Source organism: Eurosta solidaginis, chromosome 5, assembly GCF_040869045.1.
Source record: "Eurosta solidaginis isolate ZX-2024a chromosome 5, ASM4086904v1, whole genome shotgun sequence".
NCBI lineage: Eukaryota > Metazoa > Arthropoda > Insecta > Diptera > Tephritidae > Eurosta > Eurosta solidaginis.
This window is the reverse complement of record NC_090323.1, coordinates 106,968,173-106,992,002: the sequence shown is the minus strand read 5'-3', so window position 1 is coordinate 106,992,002 and position 23,830 is coordinate 106,968,173. Positions and strand designations below refer to the sequence as shown.

The window sequence follows — 23,830 nt, the reverse complement described above, 5'->3', positions numbered from 1 at the left end:
ACCGATTTTGATGAAATGTCTTGTATGCCTTTAGTGGGATTCGAAGATGTTGTAGATTTACAATTTGGTCCGCTTTCTTTCCGAGAAGTTAGTCAGGCGCGATTTATTTGAATTTTATTATTCAGGCAGCATAAGCATTTACCGCAAGACATAGTCCAGACAACCCAGCGTCGAGTTAAATCTTCTCCGGTATTAACCGTCATCAACGCGAAGTTATTAAAAGACTTATCTAATCGAGAATATCATCCCTTTGTATTTGAGAGATTGGGATATTATTCCCCCTTAGTCTCTCTTTGTTACGAGATGACAGCTTCTTTTTCGCTAGAGTACCATTTTTAACTAGTAGTTTAGCAGAGGTCTTCGTCGGTCGGTTCGGTCTGAGGTTCTTCATAATAAATAAGTACAAAGGTTTTCCTCCTAAACGACTGGACCGATTTTGATGAAATGTCTTGTATGCCTTTAGTGGGATTCGAAGATGTTGTAGATTTACAATTTGGTCCGCTTTCTTTCCGAGAAGTTAGTCAGGCGCGATTTATTTGAATTTTATTATTCAGGCAGCATAAGCATTTTACCACAAGACATAGTCCAGACAACACAGCGTCGAGTTAAATCTTCTCCGGTATTAACCGTCATCAACGCGAAGTTATTAAAAGACTTATCTAATCGAGAATATCATCCCTTTGTATTTGAGAGATTGGGATATTATTCCCCCTTAGTCTCTCTTTGTTACGAGATGACAGCTTCTTTTTCGCTAGAGTACCATTTTTAACTAGTAGTTTAGCAGAGGTCTTCGTCGGTCGGTTCGGTCTGAGGTTCTTCATAATAAATAAGTACAAAGGTTTTCGGTTTTTATCTTCATATAGTTAGACCAGGAGCGGCAAAGAGTTGGGAAAAAAATATGGGGACCGCATTCTTTTAATTGTTTTTAACTTCGGTAATGATTTCAGATGTTGCCATGAGGATCCATGGTAAGCAATACAACATACTATGTAACCTCCTGGCATTATTCGAAATCATAATCTAAAATCTTTTCTGCGATCAAATTAATTAACACAATGAGGTCCTCATATTTGATTGCTCAATTCCTTTGGCGTCTGCTCTAAATATTCATTTATTAAAATTGTTATGACTATTTTTTAAATTTTTATTCCAAAACAGAATCATCTATTGACTCGAAATCATCAATTTCACTGATATCGGCCGGATCACCTACTCCGTCGTCGTCAACGCCTCCATCTCCATTTTCTCCGTCACCAGGACCATCAACCTCGAAAGCGACATTGGATCCTAAACCGAAAAAGAAAACTAGTACTTTTCAAGAACAATTGCTACAAAAATTTGACAATCTGTCCTCAGAGATTTCTGAACACTTAAGTAAAAGTGATGATAATGAAAAAGAGCTTATTGCAATTGAAAAAAGAAAAGCAGACAACTTGGAGAAACTTCTGTTAGTACTAAGCAAAAAATAATATTTTATTTTTATTTATTTATTTATTTATTTAATTATTTAAAGTCAACTAACAAGAGTGGTCGACTAGCAAAATACAAAGGAAAGTAACATAAAAAAAAAGATAGCGTAAAAATATATACAAGTATAGAATTAAAAATGGAATAAATTAAAAATTTACAATTTATTTTAACATTGAACAAGAACTTAAATTAAACTATCATTACAAATTAAACAAATAAACTTTAAGATATCAGTTGAGACTGAAAAGTATACCATTGCGTAAGGCAACAAACGAACATTCGATACTAATGCAATTATACAAGTCGTTATAGTACGAGCACCAAACACGTATAGGATCATTTTTGTCAAAATTTCTACGACACAGGGGTAAATGGAAGGGCACGTAGTGTCTGGACGTCCTAGCAGGAACTGCAAAGCTCAATCGACTTAGCAGCTCAGAGGAGTCAACCTCACCTAGAATTAGCTTATGCAGGAACATTACCCCGAGTAATATTCTACGATTTTCCAGAGTTGGCAAATTAATGAGAAGAAGTCTACTTCTATAAGACGGAAGATGAAGATTTGAGTCCCAGTTAAAGGCCCGTAGAGCAAAAATTAAAAATTGTTTCTGCACAGACTCAATACGCTTTATATGAGTAGTATATAATGGACACCAAACACACGAGCAATACTCAAGTATTGGGCGGACCAGCGAAGTGTAGAGGACTTTGGTCAGATACGGATCCTTGAACTCCTTAGCCCAGCGTTTCACAAAACCAAGGGTACCCATTGCTTTATTAGTAATAGCAGAAATATGTGAGTTGAAGCTCAGTTTCGAGTCAAACAGAACCCCTAAATCGTTAATCGAATAAAGTGCATAAGACGACAGGACAGGCTTCACGCGATGAAATGTCATGAACTTACATTTGGAACAGTTTAGAACTAATGCATTAATTGTACACCAGCGTTGAAATGAGTCCAAATCAACCTGAAGTAGATTTGAGCGAGTTAACTCCGAAGGCAAGCATGTATAGCAAATTTTTACATCATCGGCATACATTAGAGCTCGTGAATGATTCAAAATCTGTGGCAGATCATTTATAAAAAGAGTAAAAAGCAATGGGCCTAAATGACTGCCCTGAGGTACACCAGAGGTAACATGAATTGATTTTGAAATAATATTTTTATAAAGCACCTTTTGGGTTCTATTAGAAAGATAGCTTGAGAGCCATGAAGTCAGACTCTTCGGAAAGCCCAGTAAATCAAGCTTCAGAATCAGAAGTTCGTGATTCACTGAATCAAAAGCTTTACTAAAATCCGTATAAATCACATCAGTTTGCTTGCAAGCCAAAAAACCATCCCGAACTAAAGAGGTAAACTCAAGTAGGTTTGTGGTGGTTGACCTACATCTCACAAACCCATGCTGAAAGGGTAATAATATGGAAATACACGAATGTTGAAGCTGACAGGTAATTATTTGTTCAAAGGTTTTAGGAATAGCTGAAAGCTTAGCAATTCCCCTTTAATTCTCAATATTAGATCTACTACCCTTCTTGTGCAGAGGTATGATAAACGACTGTTTCCAAATTGATGGAAATGACGCTGATTGCAAAGATAAATTGAACAATTTTACGATCGGTTCTGTTAAGTTCACAGCACAGAACTTAAGCATACAGCCAGGAATACCATCGGGCCCTGGAGAAAAAATCGGTTTCAGAGCTAAAAAACTCTGAAGTACAGTGGCACTATCAATGACTGGATTGAGAATACAGTTAGAACTAACTATCTCGAACGGATAACTACCGGTTTGGGTACAGGTTGAAGAATAGGTCGATTTGAAAAAGTCTGCGAATAAGTCGGCAATATCATGGTCAAGGCTAGCATTCTCGCCACCCAAAGACAAAGATGATGGAAATCCCGAAGATCTGCGCTTTGAATTAACAAACCCGTAAAATTTTTTAGGATTATTAAAAAACTCAATTTTGCATCTTGTTAAATACGACTTGTAGCAGTTTTGATTCAGGCGTTGGAAATTGGAACGGGCAACTAAATATTTAGAAAAATCTTCAGAAGAACCAGATCTTTTAAAACGCTTATAGAGCCTCGATTTAATATTGTTCAGGTTAGCAAGTTGCCTCGAGAACCAAGGTGGTTTACTACTCTTAGCCTTAACAAAATGAACCGGAACGCAACGATTAATAAAGTCACTAAGGTAACTATAAAAAATAGACGTGGCAGTCTCAACATCAGTACAAGTATAAAGGTCAGACCAATCGTGGGAAGCTAACAGTTGATTAAGCAAATCAAAGTTAGCCTTTTTAAAACATCTCGAACGAGAACGACATAACACTTCCATGCAATTAATCGTAGGCAGTAGATTGTCCAGTGTAACCTCAAGTGTGGGGTGCAAGGGATCTTCAGGCAGGGATAAGGCAGGGATTCGACTGAGACCAGTACCTATTGAACTATCACCAAAAACTAAATCTAACAACTTATTTTTAGAGTTCACCACGTTATTAATCTGAACTAGCGGCAATTCCATAAGCGAACCAATGAAATCATGCTGAGTAACAGGAGTCAAAAAGTTTGAATCATCGTTGCCAATCCAACTAACGTATGGTAAATTAAAGTCCCCAAGAACCACTAGGCGATCGTTATCACGCAAACGAGAATGAAGGCTGTGGATAACTGCTTTATGGCAATCATAAACGTACATATCTGACCGAGGCGGTATGTAGGAACAAGAAATATATAAGAAAAAATTCGGGAAAAAGAGCTGTACAGCTATGAATTCAATGTCAAGCGCGTCCTCAAAGCTCAACAATTCAGTAGAAATACTGGACAATACAGCTATCAGGACACCGCCTGCTCTCGATTGACGATCACACCGAAAAACAACGTAGTCATTTGAAAATAACTCCGAATTTAAATTATCAGGTTTTAGCCAAGTCTCTGTGAAAGCAATCACTTCCGCAGTAAAAGTAAAACTGTTAAGGTAAAATGCATTTAATTTAGAACGTAAACCACGAACATTCTGATAGTGAATAGTTACTTTTGAATCGTATTTGCAGGGCTGGTAATCAAGTTTTTTGAAACTATACGTGCGCGAGGCTCAACCTTCGACTTTGTGGTGTACAAATGTACCACCGAATGTATAGGCCAAAAAAATTTATCAAGAACCATATCAAAATATACATCTGGAACTGATATTTTAAATGAAGAAAAATCCCTCACATACTTAAAAACAAATTTATGTGCACTAATGTTAATAGAACCTGTACTATTAATCTTAGCTAAGATATAATTAACGACATCAGACTCCGTCAGAGATGGATGCAATCTTGATACGAAAATTGCCCGTCGGGGCGGCACGGCAGTAACCAACCTAGGACCAGCCGGATCTAAATTAGTGTCACCCAAATTTCCAGCAACATCAACAATGTTATCGTCATTCGATACAGCGTCATTACCATTTAAAGTACGCGCAGTGTTGCTATCATCTACAATATTTTGGTTATTAACAGCATGAGAAGAGGCAGTGTTCATAGAAATGTTAGCGCCGGCATTAGCAGTGTTAGTAGCGCAAGGCACTTCGGCAGAGCTAACAGCAACATTGAAACTGCTTTGGACATTAGCAGCAAAAACGGGGCCAGAACTCTTTTCAATGTTAGCGTCGGCAGAATTGTTACCCATGATTGTGCCTTTGTCTTTGTTTCGTTTCTTTTTTTTGCCAGCACTACCCCGCAGTACGCCACCCACCGCTTCATCATAGAGCTTATGTAAATTACTGAGCTCAGAACGTAAAATTTCCAATTCGCCTAATAACCGGTTTTTGTCCGCTTGCAGAGAGTGTATACCGGCAACCGCGCTTGCTTGCTGTGCTCGCAAACTTTTCACTTCGGCAAGAGTAGACGAAACAATAATTAAATTATATTGATTTGTACCAAAAAAGTTAAATAAACACAAAAAGCTAAAGCTTAAAAATCTTGTGTGATTTTCTTGAAACTTGGTACATCGGAAGCTTTTTACCAAGATTAATCTTTTCGAAAAAATCGTACCAACTTCCGGCCAGGACAAAGTCTTTCAGGGTACGCTAGTCTCCTCATATTTATTTATTATTAAATGAAAACAAGTAAGGACGGGTCTGTCTTCGGCTGTACCGACCACCTCATACCTTTCATGAATGGGGCTGAACAATAATCTTATCCTATTCGTAATCTCCAAATAATCGGCTGTATAAGATAAGAAATATATAGTGAACAGATGTACATACCTAAACGATTTTAAAGATAAATATAAAATAAAAAATATAGGTACGTACTTTGTGTGAGGATGCAAAGCTTCACGTCTTTTGTGGTCTGCATGTAAAAACTATGACTACGAATCACGTATGTCAACAATAAATGCTATATACGTAAGCATTCGTTGAAATTTGAAGCCTCTAGCTCTTAAAATGGGGCAGTAATTACGAAAAGTTTCTTATTTGAGCAATCGGTTGTGGGGGATATATACTATATATACGTCCGATCTCATCCATTTTTTCAGACAACAATATGTGCAATATACGAAAGCATATGGTGGAGTTTGAAGCTTCAATCTGATAAATTGAGGAAGATATGACAAAAATTTCTTTTTTCTGAAAGATCGGTTATATGGAGGATATATGCTATAGTGGTCCGATCCGGCCGGTTCCGACAAATGTCTAATCGGACACCCAAATATACCCGCTCACCAAATTTTATCAAGATATCTCAAAAATTGAAGGACTAGTTTGCATACAAACAGACAGACGGACAGACAGACGGACATGGCTAAATCAACTCAGCTCTTCAACCTGATTATTTCGGTATACTTAATGGTGGGTCTATCTATTTTCCTTTGAGGACTTACAATTTTGGGTTTCGTGACGAAATTAATATACCATTTCATTTTCATGAAAGGTATAATGAATGAAGTAATAATTTTCTTACCAAAATAACGACACAGCGCTTGTCTAATATTTTCGGCAGAGGGTTCGTTATCGCCAATCACAACACTATGTGTAGGATATTCCCGGTTTCGGTCATACTCCCTCAAATTTTCCAACCACATCTGGTTAATGGTGTCGTTTTCTTCATTGAGGAAATTGTGCAAAACACAGGCCGCCTGCACAATGCTCGGGGCGTTACCAATTTCATTATCTATGCCCTTTCCAATTCGACGAAACCGAGCCTTTACATGACCAAAGGCATTTTCCGCCACTCTTCTGCATTTTGATAACATATAGTTATACAGTTTTTTTTCCTCGGACAAATCTGTGGAAAAGGCATATGGCTTCATTAACGTTGTGGAAAATTTAAATGCGGAGTCTCCCAAAATGCATATAGGCATTTGTACTCCGCTTATGTTTTTTTTATTTGCAGCGAGTACCTCGTCCTCAATCAATACCTTCTTCAGCAGAGATGAATTGTATATTTGGGAGTCGTTGCATCGTCCTGGCGCTCCAATATTGATGTAAATAAAACGGTATCTATATAAAAAAATATGTATGTATATTAAATAAAAAAGAAATAAATGCCAATAAATAAACGCATTATATGTTCTCCTTACCTATAATCTACAAGAGCTAGGAGTACAATGGAATACCATCCCTTGTAATTAAAATAATCCGTTGTGTCAGAAGCATTTGGTCTGACTTCTATATGGCAGCCATCTAAAGTTATTATTTTTATTAATAATACTATTATTATTATTATTACTATATAATATATATTATTGTTACTATATAAGTCTATGATAGACTCATATAATAACTCCCCATAACAGATCGCCTCGTAAAACAACGTTGGTCGTACCACAGTAAAGGGCGCTGCTGTTCCGGACGGCTTTCTTCCCCATATTTAATTAGGCCGCTGAGCCCGCTTTGTGGGAAAGGCGGTGGTGCGACTAAGATGAACAAGTCAGAATTTAATGTTAGTAAGGAGGATGAGAGAGGGAGAACGAAGTGGAAAGACGAAGTGGAAGTAACGCTAACTGTCCGGCCTTCTCGGAGAAGCCAAAGGGAGGTAGAGCTCCGACTGTTCCCGAGAGGATGAGTTATGTGTCGAAGCAGTCACTGACTGGGGCGCTAATTGGTCGAAGCATTCCTTTCGGACAGATGTCTACTTGAGACTCAATCCCTCGTATCAGCTTGCACGCAGACCAAGCGACCATAATAGTACAGGATCATCAAATATTGAACGAACAGACTACTCGATCCGGTACCTCTTCTTGGATGGGACCATTAGAGCCACAAGTTAGGTGGAAGGTTGGTAAAAGGGGCGCTAAAATGGCAAACGAGGAGAAGTAATGTGAGATCATTGTAGTATTTTTCAGGTGGAAGTAGTATTGGATGCCTGGGTAAATGAAAAAACATGGAAATGAAGGAGCGTATAAGCTAACTAATCAGGGCGCATCCTCCGAAGTTTGTACCGCAGAAGCCTTATCAGATTGGAAGAGATTAACAGAAGACGAGAGTTGTACATGATCGACCAATCAGGAAAGGCGTGGAACCAAGCCGGAGATGCATGTGTCTAATATCATGTGCAGGTTTTACTCTTTTAATTAAAAATAGAGGACTGTAGGCTCGTGAAAACATAGGTCCTGGTTTTTGGTAGGGGCTTTTCAGTTTCGTCGTTAAGCAAACTTTTGGTAACTTTATGAACTCATTCAGCCTATGTGAGGTCCTCACGGACCGGCAAGTTCAATTTAACCTAACCATTATCCTTCCTTCCTCTCTATAAGATATCCTTGTGATTTCACTTACAGCCATTGTCATATAAATAGAGAAATTACACTCACCAATCGCCCCTAAACATTGTGGAAAGCCAAGGCTATGAAATCCATCCACATATTCGTCAACAGTTTCTTGCGTCGGTGGAAGTTTTTTAATGTACCGTGTAGATAGCGCTTGCCAGACTTCCTCGCAGAACTCTAGGAAAATGGCGCACACAGTTGATTTGCCAACACCAAATAGCTCCGACACTACTCTATATTCTGCAGCTGACCCAAGGGTAAACAAAGCAATTGCTACACGTTTTTGCAAAGAAATTGCTGTGCGCCAGTTCGTATCAGCTTTCCTTAATATTCCGAGGAATCCACACAGCTTTTCAAAACTGGAATGCGTCATTCTAAAATATGCCTTGAAATGGTGGTCATCAACGGCGCAGATTTCTTCCCAAAAGAATGAATATCGATTCTAACAATAGCAACATTAGGTATGTATGTATATATTTATTTAGAAACACTTATCTAAATATATTTACCAGCTTCCACAATGACCTATTTAAGGTATTTTCCTCCAATGCAGCTAGGATCAAAAGCTGCTGTCTTCTTAAATCCTGGATAACTATTAAGTTATCCCTCTTCTTTTTACGATATGAACCTTGGCGTGAATGTAAACTTGATTCTATGGCTTCAAATAACAACACACGTTTCAAATTTTCCATATTTTTTAAATTTTTATTATTTCTTTTTTTTTACAAATAAATTTTAAATTCAAAACACAACAGCTGTCAAATCACTATTGTGTAAGCTAAATTGAGTTGTATGAACACCACTCTCTATGACTCAATTTAAATCGAAATTGCCTCAATTTATTTTTCTATTTATTTATTTTTTTAGTCTAGTTAAGGGTTCGACTGCTAATACGCGTCCAAAAATATCGAGAGCGGTGTCAAACGACGCGCCTTGATATCAGTATTAATAATCCGAAGGCGGAAAATAAAAATTTTAACTCGTTCAAAAGATATTAACGAAAAACCGAAAAATGACCCGCGGGTACCTCCGTAACGGGGGAGGAATCCATAGTATTTTTGCGCAAAACGCCTTTCTGCGTTGGCGGCCTTCGGCCGCGCTTATAAAAAATAACCCTGGGCTACGCCATGCCAAGTCCAGGTGTGTGGTATAACAGTGGCTACCGCCGCGGTGATGCACAATTTTTTTTGTGGGCACGAACACAACAACAACCACATGAAAATCACCAACTTCAACTGCAAATATCTCCGGACAGAGATAAACTTTTTATTTTCGGCCTTCGGATTATTGTTCTCGAGATTAATACCCGTCTTCTGACACCTCTCTCGTTATTTTTGGTAGCGTATTAGAAGTCGACCCCTCAACTAGACTATTACCATAGGGAAAAATATTCGCAACGACCACCATCATCAAAGCAGCGATAGTCACATTTTTGGCATTGTTCATTTACATACAAAAAAATTACCCCACCTGATGCTGAGGGATTATTTTTTCTTGGCTTTACAATAAACATGCATTAAAAGACAACATAAATTGAAACATTTTTTCCACAATCACAAAAGAAATTGCATGCACGAATTGAATTATTCACTGTACGCAGATGCTACCAAAAACGCCATAACCTACATCCATTAAAACTTACTTGAATTTGGTTCCTTTGTGGAAAATATAAATATATTATTAATATAAAATGCAAATACCGTAGCGCACACAACACTTTATTTAAATTTAGTTTTTATTATATCCGAAATTATTTGTAAATAAATTTTTATTACTCTATTGCTGCGCTTGTGTTTCAAGCTGAAAATAACAAATGGCGGATTCGCAGAAAATTTTTGTGAAGTATTTGAGGGACCATGGCATGTAAGAAAAGGCAAGCATATATGGATCGGACATTTCAATTAGGCCATCTCATTCTGTCATACTAACAATTGTGGAACAATGTGGGATATTTTGTTGTTGGTCGCCATCTTTGGTCACTAGATTTTTGCTGGGTATGTACAGGTTGGCTCATCTCATCAGCTGATTTTATTTATGTCATTGCATGGTCGAAGGGATTGTCAAAAGGAGATTGCAAACTCCAAATGAAACCAACACATTGGCAACATTTTACTTAACATACAAAAACTGCTAAGTTTTATGTTTACATTCCATAGCATTCGCACCAACACCAATACACAGATTTTGACAATTTGAACAGACATATTTTGTTGCTTTACAGATGAGCCAACCTGTATATAGTTGAACCATGGTCGTACATATTTATGTGATTGTCCATACTGCTCACACATATACGGTTTTAGGTTATCGAAATGTAAACACGCTATAGTGCTGTACTGTTCTTACATTCACGTTATGGCAGTCATTTTTTAAGTTATATACCTGTAACTTTACGAGGGTTTTTACAGTATTTTTACGTTAATATGACCGTCTTTTCACTAGTGTTAAGACCGTTTTTTTTACTTGGATTATACTGCTATATAAATAAAATATTTCATTAATTCAAATCTATTAACATTTCTTTTATTCAACATTTTTATAATATATTACATTATTTATAATAGTTGTAAATTATTAACTATAAGTCTTAAGGAAGGAATAGGTTTTCAGTCATGTTGGTGACCCACAAATACAAATTTTATTGCATGCGATAGTATGCATACAAAGTTAAGGGAAACTTAAATAAATAAATTAATGATATAGAAAACAAAAGAGAGGAACTAGCAGAACTATTGGTTGCAGCAAACCATCAAATCGCGAGTAGGCATTTCACAATTTGAGTAAGTTGGCTTGTAGTTCGCCAATTTTAATGCTAAACCTTTTTTATTTTAGTTCAGAAAGCTGCAATTAAGGTTCAAAAGTTACAATTGAAGTTCAAAAATTTCAATTCAAGTTCAGAAAATTTAAATTCATGCTCAGAATTTCTATTTGTAGTTCAGAAAATTAAAATTGAAGTTAAGAATTTCTGTTTGTAGTTCAGAAAATTATATTTGAACTTAAATTGTAATTTTCTGAACTTCAGTTGTAATTTGCTGAACTGCAGTGAAATTCCTGAGCTTCAATTATAATTTACTGAACTTCTATTGAAAATTGTGAACTTCAATTGTAATTTTTTGAACTTAAATTGAAATTCCTGAGCTTTCAGAACTTCAATTGCAACTTTCAAATTTTTTTTACATAAAATGAACAATTTAACATTTTTTCTGACAGTTAAAGTGGTGAATTGCCTACCGGAGGTTTGAAACTACTTGCATTCGTGTTGGCGCTTCTCTATATCATTAATATAACAATATCTTTTTAATAATTTAATTAATAGACAAATATAAATTTTTTTCCTTTACATTTTAGAACTGTGTACAAAAATATGTAATTTTACATATCGCAACCTAACTATAAAGTATTTCAACTCATAATCAGGGTAACTTTGTGTTGAAGGTTGATTTATACCCCAAAAATAACAAAATTCTTAACAAAACCAGGCTAAACGATAACGTTAACTACCAAAAAAAACATAAGTTATTTTGCGATGCTTTCATGGATCGATTTACACTTAAATACCGATTTAATTTTTTTTTAAGTTTTCACATTTTTTAGTTTAAAATGCGATATATACATTCAGTGGAATAATTTTTCATTGAGGGTACTTCATGCAATTTTCTTCCTTCGAGATTTTGCAATAGTAAACGTACATAGGTACTCATAGCAATTTTTTGTTTTGAATTATGTGATTACAATATTTATAAGGACCATTTATTTCATGGTATTGGTACTATCAGTTAAATTCATCAGCAATTATTTATATTCGAAATATTTTTTTGTTATACATCTATTTTATAAATTTTGGTTAAAAATTATTGACAAATTCGTTGCAATTAAATTGCTTTAAAAGTCTTTGCAAACTTTACGAGATTGTTGAATATTATTTTAATTAGAGCATAAAAAGCTTAGATTATTAACGTAGGAAAAACCTTAGAATTATTTTAGTTAAGTTCATCACAAATATATTCAAAATACTTTTTTGTTATACATTGCAATTATATTGCTTTAAAAATCTTTGCAAACTTTATTGTTGAATATTATTTTAATTAGAGCATAATTTTAATTAGGCATAAAAAGCTTAGAATAGGAACGTAGGAAAAAACTTAGAATTATTAGGTTCTCATATAGTTTTTTAATCAAGATTATTTCAGTGTGTTTTCAGATAGTTTAACTTACAAAAGCTAAAATATAATTTACATAAATTAGTAATTACTTAAGCCAAGGATATTTGTTGTCTTTGACTTGATTGTTCTTTTTGGTATGCCATTTGAATTTTGTCACCCGCTGTGCGTTGCGCTGTTTCAATATAAATTTGTATAATATCTTCTAACTCGGCAAGCACCTGAGAATTGCAAATCAGACATGTATGTTTTCTATGTGTATTAATTTATTTAAATACCTGCTTATATTTAATATCTGCATCGGCAATTAATCTTAGACCATACAACAAAAGGTCCGAGTTATTTACTGGCAGGCACATATCCTGATTTGTGATGGCATGTTTAAAACTGAAATATTCACTTCCAGCACCCAAAATAGCGCTAATCATTTCCCGTGTCAATTCGGCGGCTTCAAGTAAGCGGCTATGTTTGACAAACAAATGCAAAAGCTCCATGCAGTTTGCTTTCTGCAAAGAAACATTTTAAATTCTTCGATTAGCAATGGAAATATTTTTGAACGTCTTTTTGAATTGGTCACATCACGTATATCTTAACTTTTCCTAATTTATATTTGCCATAAAATAAAGATTTGTATGCAGAGAGGCATACAAGCCCACATACCTTATAATCATTATAAAGCCACTGCAGCACAAAAGCATTGAGAACAAGCATCTTATTCACCACAGATTTACGAATACGTGTTGAGTTTTCCATTTCATTGTCATAAATGAGTTTCTTGCAGCAGAGACTAAGCCATATCAGCAGCTTTATTTCGATGCGGTAAATCTTAGATGTTTTACAAAAAAAAAATAAAATTGCCAGAAAATAGTTACCTAAATTGGTTTGCATTCCAGCTGGATTACTATTATCCATGCGCAAACTATCAAGCAGAAGTGTCATTGCCATACGCATATCATTGATTGCCTGTAATTTTTGTCTAATCCATATAAGAAAGGTGCTCGGTAATAATTCACGATCCGGATCGCCCGCTAATATGTCATCAGCTAATTTAGCAATGAAGACATTGGGCATTTCCAGTCTATAAAGACGTTTATCAATGTCTAGCTTTAGTTCATCTGGCAGCCAACGTTCGAACTGTGCCACAATAGAAACTAAAATAACAAGATCTTCGCCAACTTTTTCATTTCCTGCAAAATATGTTGAAACTACAGTGTTCATATCGACCTCCTCACCAACAAGCATGATATGCTCCAAAGTTTCACATGGACGTAGTAAAGAAAATGTGTTTTTTTTAACCAAACATAAACCATCAATTGGCTCGAGTATAAATAGGCCACTTGGCTGACAAGACTTCAAATGGTATTGCTCACAACACGAATAGAAACGTTCCCATTGCCGTGTGGCGACTTCCAAATAATCGTCATCAGTAACATCAAACTCTTTGACTTCATTTTAAATTTCATCTTCAACTGCTTGACAGACTTGGTCTTTCAATAAAGGCAGTGTACAGTGTTTCGATTCAAAACGCAAATTTGTTCGACGAAACATCTAATATGGAAGAAATATAACATAACTATTTTTTTGTTTTAATAATAACTACTTACAAATAATGCTTTTGCATTAACTTCACGCCCAAATTTGCCACGTTGAAAAATGTAATTGCAATATGCTTCTCGTGGATCCATGCTATGCTCATTGCTAATACAATATCGATCGGGTGGTGCTTCCAGTGCAACTATTGTCCAACTAATGCCCAAACCACGCATTAATGGGTAATTGGATATACTAAATTCTCCTTCGGCATTTGTCCATAATGCCCAAATTCTACTTTCCGCAACAGCAAAATCTGCTAAATCTAATAGTGGCGCAGGTATATTCTTACGATAAATTAAACTCAATCCAGGCGAATTTCCAGCGTCTGTGTGTATGTCTATGCATACAAATTCAGATTTGGTAGCGTACGACAAGAATGCGAAACAGATGTATCATTTATTTTGCGTAGGGCACTAAGTTGAGCTGTGCAGACAAAAAACAAAATATATATATATATATATTATTTTATAGTGTGTATAGGAAAATTTCAAAAACCGTTTTTCAACTCACGTCCTTGGGTTCGAGCCCTACTACTATCGCGTACGCATTCAATTGATGAGACACATTGAAAACTTGTCGTTGACCATACGCATAATTGATCATCACGACATAAAGCCAATAAATATATTTGACCATTGATATAACTAAATACTAGCGAATTGGCATGATTTGCATCAGAGAAGTCACTTTTGCCACTGTTAAATAATAAGTAGCCAAAATTAATTAAGACTTATTGTTTTTTGGTTTAAATAACTTACGTAAATGCGTTCGAAAATAAACGGGGCATGATATTATTCTCCTTCAATGGTTGAGATGTTGCATGACCAGTTTCACAATTTATTATATATAAAACTAATTCAGATTGACAGGCTAAAGCGAAATAAGCTTCGACATCACTAGGCGATAGAAAGCTAATTGCAGCGTGTGGTACAGCGCACGTAGCAGCATTTTGTGTATCAATAACATAAAAACTGCTTGGATCGCGTACAAATGAGTTATTGGCATCGTGAAAAATAGAAAATGTTTGAAACTCATTAAAATCTATAGAAATCCCTCCACTTGTTGCTTGCACATTGCTTTCTCCATTCTGCAAGTTAGTATTATTTGCCCCACTATCGGCCAATGTATCTGGATGCGGAAAGTGTATGTGATGTAGACTACGAAACTGTTGTTACCAAAATTGTTACATGTCGATCTTGTTCAGTTATGGAAACATTTAGTACGGGAGTGTCTGAAAATTTGTAACGTACATTATTTTTGTACAATGTAAAGTCTAGACACACTTCTGACATTTCCAGGATATCTTGGTAGGTTCACCTAAAATAAATAATAATTAACCACACGGTCTCTTGCCAGAAACAGGAATGTTGACAAACGAAGTTTTTCATTTCAGTGTCAATTTAGCTAGCCAAAGATTTAACTTGTCACTATGTCGAGGTCTGAATCAAAACGACGATTTTTTCGAAAACAGTAAGCTGTAAACGCGTGACTTAACATCACTAAAATTTGTCATACCCATGTTTTTGACAAGGGGCTAGTATTTGGTTGATATGGATATGCAAATACACTTCCAAGAAATTAATCTACTTCTTAAGTTATACAAGACCGTGCATTACCTAATTTTTATCAAAACTTATCGAGGGGTATCAAACGATGCGTTTTGACCTCCGTAGTACAAAAGCGTTAACTAAAAATTTTGAATTCAAAATAACAGATCTTAACATACATAACACTATTTGCTGTTTAGTGGGCTTCGGTGGCGTTTTGAAATAATAACCATTAGGTTCAACATAATTTTGGGATCAAATCGTTTCCGCGCAGAACTAATGTTATTGTAGCGATAAGTACACTCCGGTTTGGAGACCAAAACTATATCTGCGCAAAACACTTTTACCCAGCTTTTCTTGTGGGCTCAACAAAACCATCAAAATTACAACAACCACATGGGCCCAAAGCACGTCTTTTGACACCCTTCCCAATAATTTTGCACGAGTTTTAGCAGTTGTGAGCTAAAGTAAAGAATTACCCTATGATTTAATCAAATTATATATTTGAAACAATGGAAACAACTGAAAATTTTACATGAATACCACTCTTATGATTTGCCCAAGTGAATCTGATTCTCAGGCTTCAAATAGTATTTTTTTTAATATACTTGTGCATTATTTTTTTTTACAATGTAGCTATTGGTTACTGTTAATTATACTTACCAACAAAGGCTTTTAACTCATAGTCAACGCCACAAGATTTACCCGTATCGCCAGGCGCGGGTTGTAGTGACACAGAAACTAGACAATAAGGAGGAACTTCAAACGTTCAGTTTGTTGTGGCGGATATATTTGCTCATGCGCTAAATACAAGTCTTTACGAAATGTCAGACGAAGCACGTCCAAATCCTCACGTCCATATCTGAAAGCGGCAGTACTTGTCCAAACACCTTGCGATCTTTTTTCGGGATCGATGAAAACTACCCCGTCGATAGGATCAACATGTGAAATGTGGTCGACGAAATCACGATGGGACTTTTTGGTGGTAAAGTTCCTTTAAACTTAATTCCTATTTTGGCATATACCCACTTCGGTTTGTAACGTCGTCGCGTTATGTTCGTTTTTCCTCACAGCTCAACCGTGTGAAAAAATAGGACTTTAGTCATGCGGTTGAGAACAAAATGGAGGACAGTGCGGAAATCGAAATAACAAAAATCAAATTAACAATTATCGTACCTGGAGTAAACCATTAAATCAATATATCTAACCTGCGTAATTGTTTAAAAATATTTAAGTGCTATCGTGCCTAATAAGTTAAAGAAATAATAAACCATATGTGATGTGCAAACATATATGTATAAAACTTTCGTTTTATACGCTGTTCAATGTCAAACACGGACAATTGCCAGCGGGCAATTATCCTATATAATAAATTCAATTCATTATTATCACATTAAAATAATAAATTTAAAACAAATGCAAATTTATTGATACATAAAACTATCTCGTTATGTACATACATACCGTTTTGGAAATATATAATGTCACTGAGGACAAACGAAACATATAACTGTAATGAAAAAGAAAAGAGCCCACATAAATAAGACAAACGGAAAAAGTAAATGAAGTGCGCAGTCCAGTGCGAAAGGAAAATAAAATATATAATGTCCCGAGGACAAACGGAACAAAAAAGAAAAAAAAAGTTAAAGTTAATCAATCATGTACATAAATGTACAGTCATGATAAAAATTAAAGGAGATAAAAGGATTGGACTACTTGCAAAGACATACATATGCTTTAAATAAAATGTAAACAATTATATATACCAAATTTGACCATAATTCTTGGATAAGACAAATTATAATCAAATACATAAATGTACAGTCATGATAAAAATCAAAGGAGTGTGATAAAAGGATTGGAATATTGGCAAAGACATACACATGCTTTAACTCAATTTAAAATTAATAACCAAGGACAATTTGAGGTGTGAGCTAAAAGGATTGGAACATCTAAATAAAAATATACATAAACCAAATTGCACTACAATTCTTGGAAATGACAAATTACCTGATAATACATAACGCCACCGTAGATCAACGGAACAAAAAACGGGACTTAGTAAATATGATAAATAATTACAATAATTAAATGAATAATCAACAACTTAAGACAAATTGAATATAACCTGGCGTGGTGCCGTGAAAAAACCAGTTTAAAAAGCACATAGATAAATACAAATAGTAAAGCAATCAACATACAACCAAGGAAATACATCACTACCCAAGTACAACCTGGCGCTATACGGACACATAAAGATCCGTGCCATTATCAATACTCACAAAACGAGTATTCAAAGCCCCAAAAAAAAAAAAAAATTTTGGCATATAAATGCTAATCATGCGTTGATTATGTGTATACACTCGAATTCTTAGAAATATTGCAATCACCACCTTAACCTTCCTAACATTATTATTTTTGGTTAATCTCTACACCAACCATTAATAATTTCGATTATTTAAATATGTTATATGTAAACGCACTTGGGAAACATTTTGACACGCAAAAAATTGACACGAATGAAATGGTAAACGGAATGGCGGATTCGCAGAAAATTTTTGTGACGTATTTGAGGGTACATAGCATGTAAGAAAAGGCAAGCATATATGTATCGGGCATTTCAATTAAGCCATCTCATTCTACCATACTAACAATTGTGGAACAATGTGGGATATTTTGTTGTTGGTCGCCATTTTTGGTCACTAGATTTTTGCTGGGTTGTGAATTCAAATCCTGAACCAAACACTAATGCTTGGTTTTCACTATGTCAAAATCACTGACATCAAATACTGACTTAACTGTCACCATGGCGATTTGGTGTCAAATGTGTTTTCATTACATATTAAAAACTGGCATGAAGTCGATATAGCAGTGTGTGCCAAAGGCTGTCATCAAATTGTGGTGTCAGTCGATTGATATCCAGTTTTCACTACTGATGGCAAACGTTGAGTAAATATTTTTAACAGCCCATCAGCTGATACATTCTTTTGAACAAAAGACAAAAAATTAAAATAGAAGAAGTGCGAAAATGAACTAAATTTTGTAAAGGCCCATCAAATAATTAATTGAAACAAAAAAATTCGGAAAAATAAACAAATGGCGATAGTTGCTGCGACTCTTTGTTTTGTGACAAGGGCATGGACAAGGAAGGGGAACCAGCAAAGGAAGCGGAAGCAGTGGTGGGTTAGGCCAAGGCTTCGGGATAGATGAACATGTGGGTTCTAAGCGGTTCGTGCGAGATCCAAAATGGTGCAACAGTTTTTTGAGGATGACTCAGGAGGACTTTGACTTTCTTAAGGAGCGCATAACCCCATACCTTTACAAATCTAATACAAAGTTCCGGGAAGCTATCTCGGTAGGGAAAAAGTTGGTAGTAACTTTACATTACTTGGGAACAGGAGATAGCTTTTCCAGCCTGATGACTGTTTTCCTGTTGGGAAAAACTACCATCTGTCATTCAGTACGTGAGACATGTTGTGCTCTTTTTGAAGCTTTGAAAGAAGCCTTTTTAAAAGCATTTGATTTCTTTGATTAGACACAAATGTTGACATAATTTAATTATATACTGTAAAGATATTAAATTTTTTGTTAAAAGTTTACTTTAAAACAATTTTTTTTTAAGTGGGGTTGTTCTTCATCCGATTTTGCTAATTTTCATTTAGCACATATATAAGCGGAGTTTTTTAACACGCGTATATACGTTTACGTTTACGGGTAAAAAAAAACGACCATCGACAGTTGCGCATAGCCATATAAAAATTTGGCAGCACTGCCCAGCAAATGTCAAAATGCCACAAAAACCTGGCAGAACTGTATACGCATACTTATTTTTTTTGTTTATTTATGATTTTTAATTGAAAATGGAGGCGGCAAGAAAAGTTGTTGAGTAATACAAAAATTTCATACATTCGGTCATTAATTATATAAATCATTTTCAGAATTCCGAAAATATGTTGCGCGTTATCAATGAAGTTCTAGACATAGCTGAGTTAGCCGACGAGGTAACTTCATCCAGTTCAAATGAAGACTCTGGTAGCGAGGGCGACGCGCCTGAAAGTTCTCAAAACTTTGTTGGAACTATTGATGCAATGAGCGAAAAAGATTTTAAGTCCCCCATGAGGATCAAGCAAGGCACTGCGGATTTCTTAATAGGTAATTTGCAAAAATGCATATCACTTCGCGAAGTCTAATGAAAATCTTAAATTACAGAAAGATACTCTCAGGGCTTAGTTGCACATATGTTGGAAGGTCAAAAATAAGTCCCAAATGTTGTGTTTATATTTACGTGTGGTATATTAGCAACACAGTTGCCTTTCGTCAACTTGGTAACTTATTTGGAGTGACGAAATCAACGGCATGGCAGGTTGTTCGACGCGTTACTTCATGGCTTATTACCATAAGTCACGAGTACATCAAATGGCCACAAGGGCCGGAAATATCAAGGAACTGCTACAAGTTTTGCGAAAAACGTTAAATACCCAACGTAATTGGGGCAATAGACTCCACACATATAGCCATAAAAGCGCCTAAGGTTGGAAAGGAAAACTATTTTGATAGAAAGCAAAATTACAGTTTAGTCAAAGAGGATAAATACAATAAGAGCCTTCACTCGTTATTTTTTTGGCATTTACTCGATGTAGTAGAGGTAGTCGCTACTTTTTTTTTGGGCGAGATGTTTATAAATGTCTTCTATACATTTTCGTGGAGTATTTGTGTTTATTTTTCGACTGTATTTAATTAACTTATTTAATTCGCTTTCTAAAAATCACAGTTGCACAAGGGGCCTACACGGCATGGATAAATGCGAGACAATTAAAAATATCCCTCTCAGAAAACGTTCGGCATCACTTTTTCAATTTCCAGCGAGATACTCGCCACAAAATAACGAGTGACGGCTCATATTGTATTTATCCTCTTTGGTTTAGTTTTGCAAGCGGCTGTAGATGCAGACAAACAGTTTATAGATATTTACTGTGGTGAACCAGGCTCTTTACATGACAGTAGTGTTCTTAGAAGATCCTCGCTTTTCGCACATGCTGAACAAAGCTATGAGGAAATGTTTCCGAATTCAACTTTTTTACTTGGAGATTCAGCATATTTTAGTACAAAGTGGTTAGTGCCTCCATATAAAGACAATGGCCACCTCACGAAACTTCAGAGAAGTTTTAATCAGCGGCATTCACAAACTCGTGTGACAGTAGAAAACACTTTCGGTTTGTTCAAAACACGGTTCCGACGATTGCTAAAGTTTACAGACCATACTGATATAAATGCAGTCACGAATTTAATTTGTAGTATTTGTGTTATGCATAACATATGCATAATAAAATACGATATTGGTGAAGAAGAAAATGTAGAGCAAGTGGGCTTAAATTTTGGGTTTGAAATAGTTGATTTTGGTAGTTCACACCTAAGTCGCCGAGATGAATTATTTAACTATCTTTACCAAAATAACTAGTCCTTTCACACAGCGGCGGATAAAATACATGCTTTTAAAAAATGTACTGATCATTAGTTGTAATTATCACAGAACAAATAAAAACTTTGTTCATAATGAATCACATTGAATGCATATGAGGACTTGTTGCTCATCGACTTGAGTAGCGCATCTTTTACACACGGCAACTGTATAAATTCAATTATTTGACATGTGGATTTGGCACAACTTACTATTTATAGATTTGCAATCTACTAAACAGAAATGCTGCCTGTCTTTAAAAATTTTACCAGCTGGATTATATAAGAGTAATTTTTGGATTTAGTATTTGTAAGATTGAGTCAAACAAATTGCATTTACCAAAAATTGATTGATCCTGCCATTCTCTGGTGGAATTCAATGGCAAAGTGGTGGCTGGTATAAACAGTTTTGTACCCCTTTACGAATTGACTAATGAAAAGTAGTTGCGAATGGAATGTAATATACAAAATAATGGCCCCTATTATGAGCATTATTCCATCTTCGATCTTCGCTGGCTATCGAACATCGAAAATCGAATTTGAAATTGGTATTATGACAACTCATCTCTGTCGAAATTTTCGTTGTGTATCTAATTTTCAAGCGAATAGAAATTTGTTGTCGATGCTGTATCGAATAGAAAACGAATTGTTTAAAATGTAAGTTTTTTGTATTTATGTTCTGCTTTTTTACTACCTACTAGTAATTTTAAACTATTTGAATTAATTTTATATAGGTCCAAGGTCGTGAGTACAAAACAACAGCTTGAAAGACTGGTTTCAATTATGGAACAAAATTCCCATATAGCAAAGGAACTTGCACATTATAGAAATGCAACTTTGCTTGATGCAGCTCAGCCTCCTCGTAATTCAATTTTATCCATCTTTCACAAATAAAATTTTCCAAGACATTCAACACCTCTGATAGTACCACAGACACAGTCGGCTGGGCAAGTTGTTATGGAAACGCATTTACAGTGGAAGCAGTAAGGAAGGCGGTCGGCATGATCTTGTGGTGCACAGTGGCTAGTCATTGTCGGCTGGGGCGGGTCCTTGCCAACCTTACTGTTCCTGCGCCATAAACAGAAAAAAAGTTCCTATCATGCCTATCAAAACTAGCTGTCAAAAAGCGCAGAGACGACTCAAAACGCTTGAAATTCAAAATAAAACAACATCCGGCCGAACCGGATGTCACGGACAGACCGTTGGCATTCAAAATCTAAATTCCAAAAAATTCAAAAAAAAACTGACGCAAAAAAAATTACCAAACCGGACATGACCGGTTACTACTCTGAAATCAAAATTCAAAAAAAACTGCTGAAAATAAAATAAAAGAACCAAAAGGAAAATAAACATAAAGGGCCGAATATATAGAGGGGCGCCGCGGGTGTTGTTGCGATGCCCGGTGCTTATACCTACCTTCAAATCCATGGCCACCGACGCACCTGAATTTCGGTGGCCCCTTACCTGATCACCCTACGTACCTTCTAAATCAATAATGATGCCAGCATTCCCATATTGTTAACAAATTTATTCAATATTCATTATTACTAACATAGCTTTCTTTTTCTGTTCTTACTGCAAGGTTTTTGAATATGTTTAAGCTTATAAATAATTTTATAAAAAAAAAATATAGCAATCGAAAATGCGAGCCTAATTAAAGAGGAACTCTATTCCTTTTTGTAAGTTTTTAGAAAAATTTATTGTGAGCCGCGTTTTGCGACGGTCCATTGAAAGTAATAATAATTGGTTTGTTTTATAATCTACTATACTATATGTGTAATAAAAAAATCTTTTTTTTTTGTAGAAATTTGGTTAAATGTCCTTTTCTCCTTTCTTTTCACAAATCTATCTTAGGGCTGTACAGTTTGGATACAACTTCTGATAATTGGGGCCCCCTTACAAAATTAATAGGTTGTTGTATTAGATTTACTTTGAGTTTAACAGAACATCAATTTGGTATTACACATAGTATAATAACACTAATATGTACTATGCACTAGGAAATTTATTATAAACGCAACTAGGACTAAACTTGGGGTGAATCCTACCCCTCAAAAAAATATCGTTTCACAAGTTCAAGTAAAACGTATGCTTTTAAATTCATGGAAAAATTACGGGAGTCATACACCTGTTCAGGTAGAACGTGAACTTTTAAATTTATTGTGAACTCAACGAAATTGTTTTACAGGTTCAGGTAAAGCGTGAACCTTTTAAACTTATAGTACAATTAATGAGATCGTTTTACTTGTTCAAGTGAAACGTAAACTGTTTTACATGTAACAGTCAGGGTTGGTATTGTTTCGGGCTTAGTTCAACTCAGTCAACAAAAAATGTATACAAAAGAAGTTTTTGTTTTGATAATGCAAGCTAATCCGCATACTTGTTATTTGCGTCTCTTAATATAGATTTAATGCATTTTAGCTGATAATGCAACTGAACTTGAATTACCAATAAAACTTTATTCCTTACCGAAACAATATCAACACTTTTGCTCATTCCAAAATCATATTCGCAACGATTGCATCAATTAAAAAAATGTAATGGTAAAATTCTACCGTATCGCAAAGCAAATTTTAATACCTGAAACACTTTTTTTTTGTTTCACAGGCAGTATAAATTGCACACCTATGACCATTAAAATATGCTTTGTTTTTTTGTTGGGTAATTTTTTTTTTTGTATGCAACAATTTTGAACGTACAACAAGAATTGCTTTTTTTTTCTAAACTTGTCATTTCCTTTCGTCATTGTGCATATTGCATTCGTATTCACATTCGCTTTAATTCTACACGAGGGTGATAGCCTTAAACTTGAGTATGTTGGTATATTGACATTATATAATGTTGCGGAG

General features: G+C 35.4%; 1 protein-coding gene and 1 pseudogene across 1 annotated transcript; both read right to left on the bottom strand.

The window, feature by feature from the left end:
- Nucleotides 1-870: 870 nt before the first annotated feature.
- Nucleotides 871-8,916, bottom strand: LOC137254250 (uncharacterized). Its single transcript, XM_067791944.1, has 5 exons — nt 8,734-8,916; nt 8,270-8,666; nt 7,040-7,142; nt 6,421-6,959; nt 871-1,287 (listed from the first exon to the last, which is right to left on the bottom strand). Exons 1-5 carry the CDS (start codon nt 8,914-8,916, stop codon nt 1,145-1,147), a joined length of 1,365 nt encoding a protein of 454 aa, XP_067648045.1. The 3' UTR covers nt 871-1,144.
- Nucleotides 8,917-10,750: 1,834 nt separating this feature from the next.
- The window catches only part of LOC137254248 (nuclear pore complex protein Nup160 homolog), a 29,087-nt pseudogene continuing 16,007 nt past the window's right edge, over nt 10,751-23,830 (bottom strand).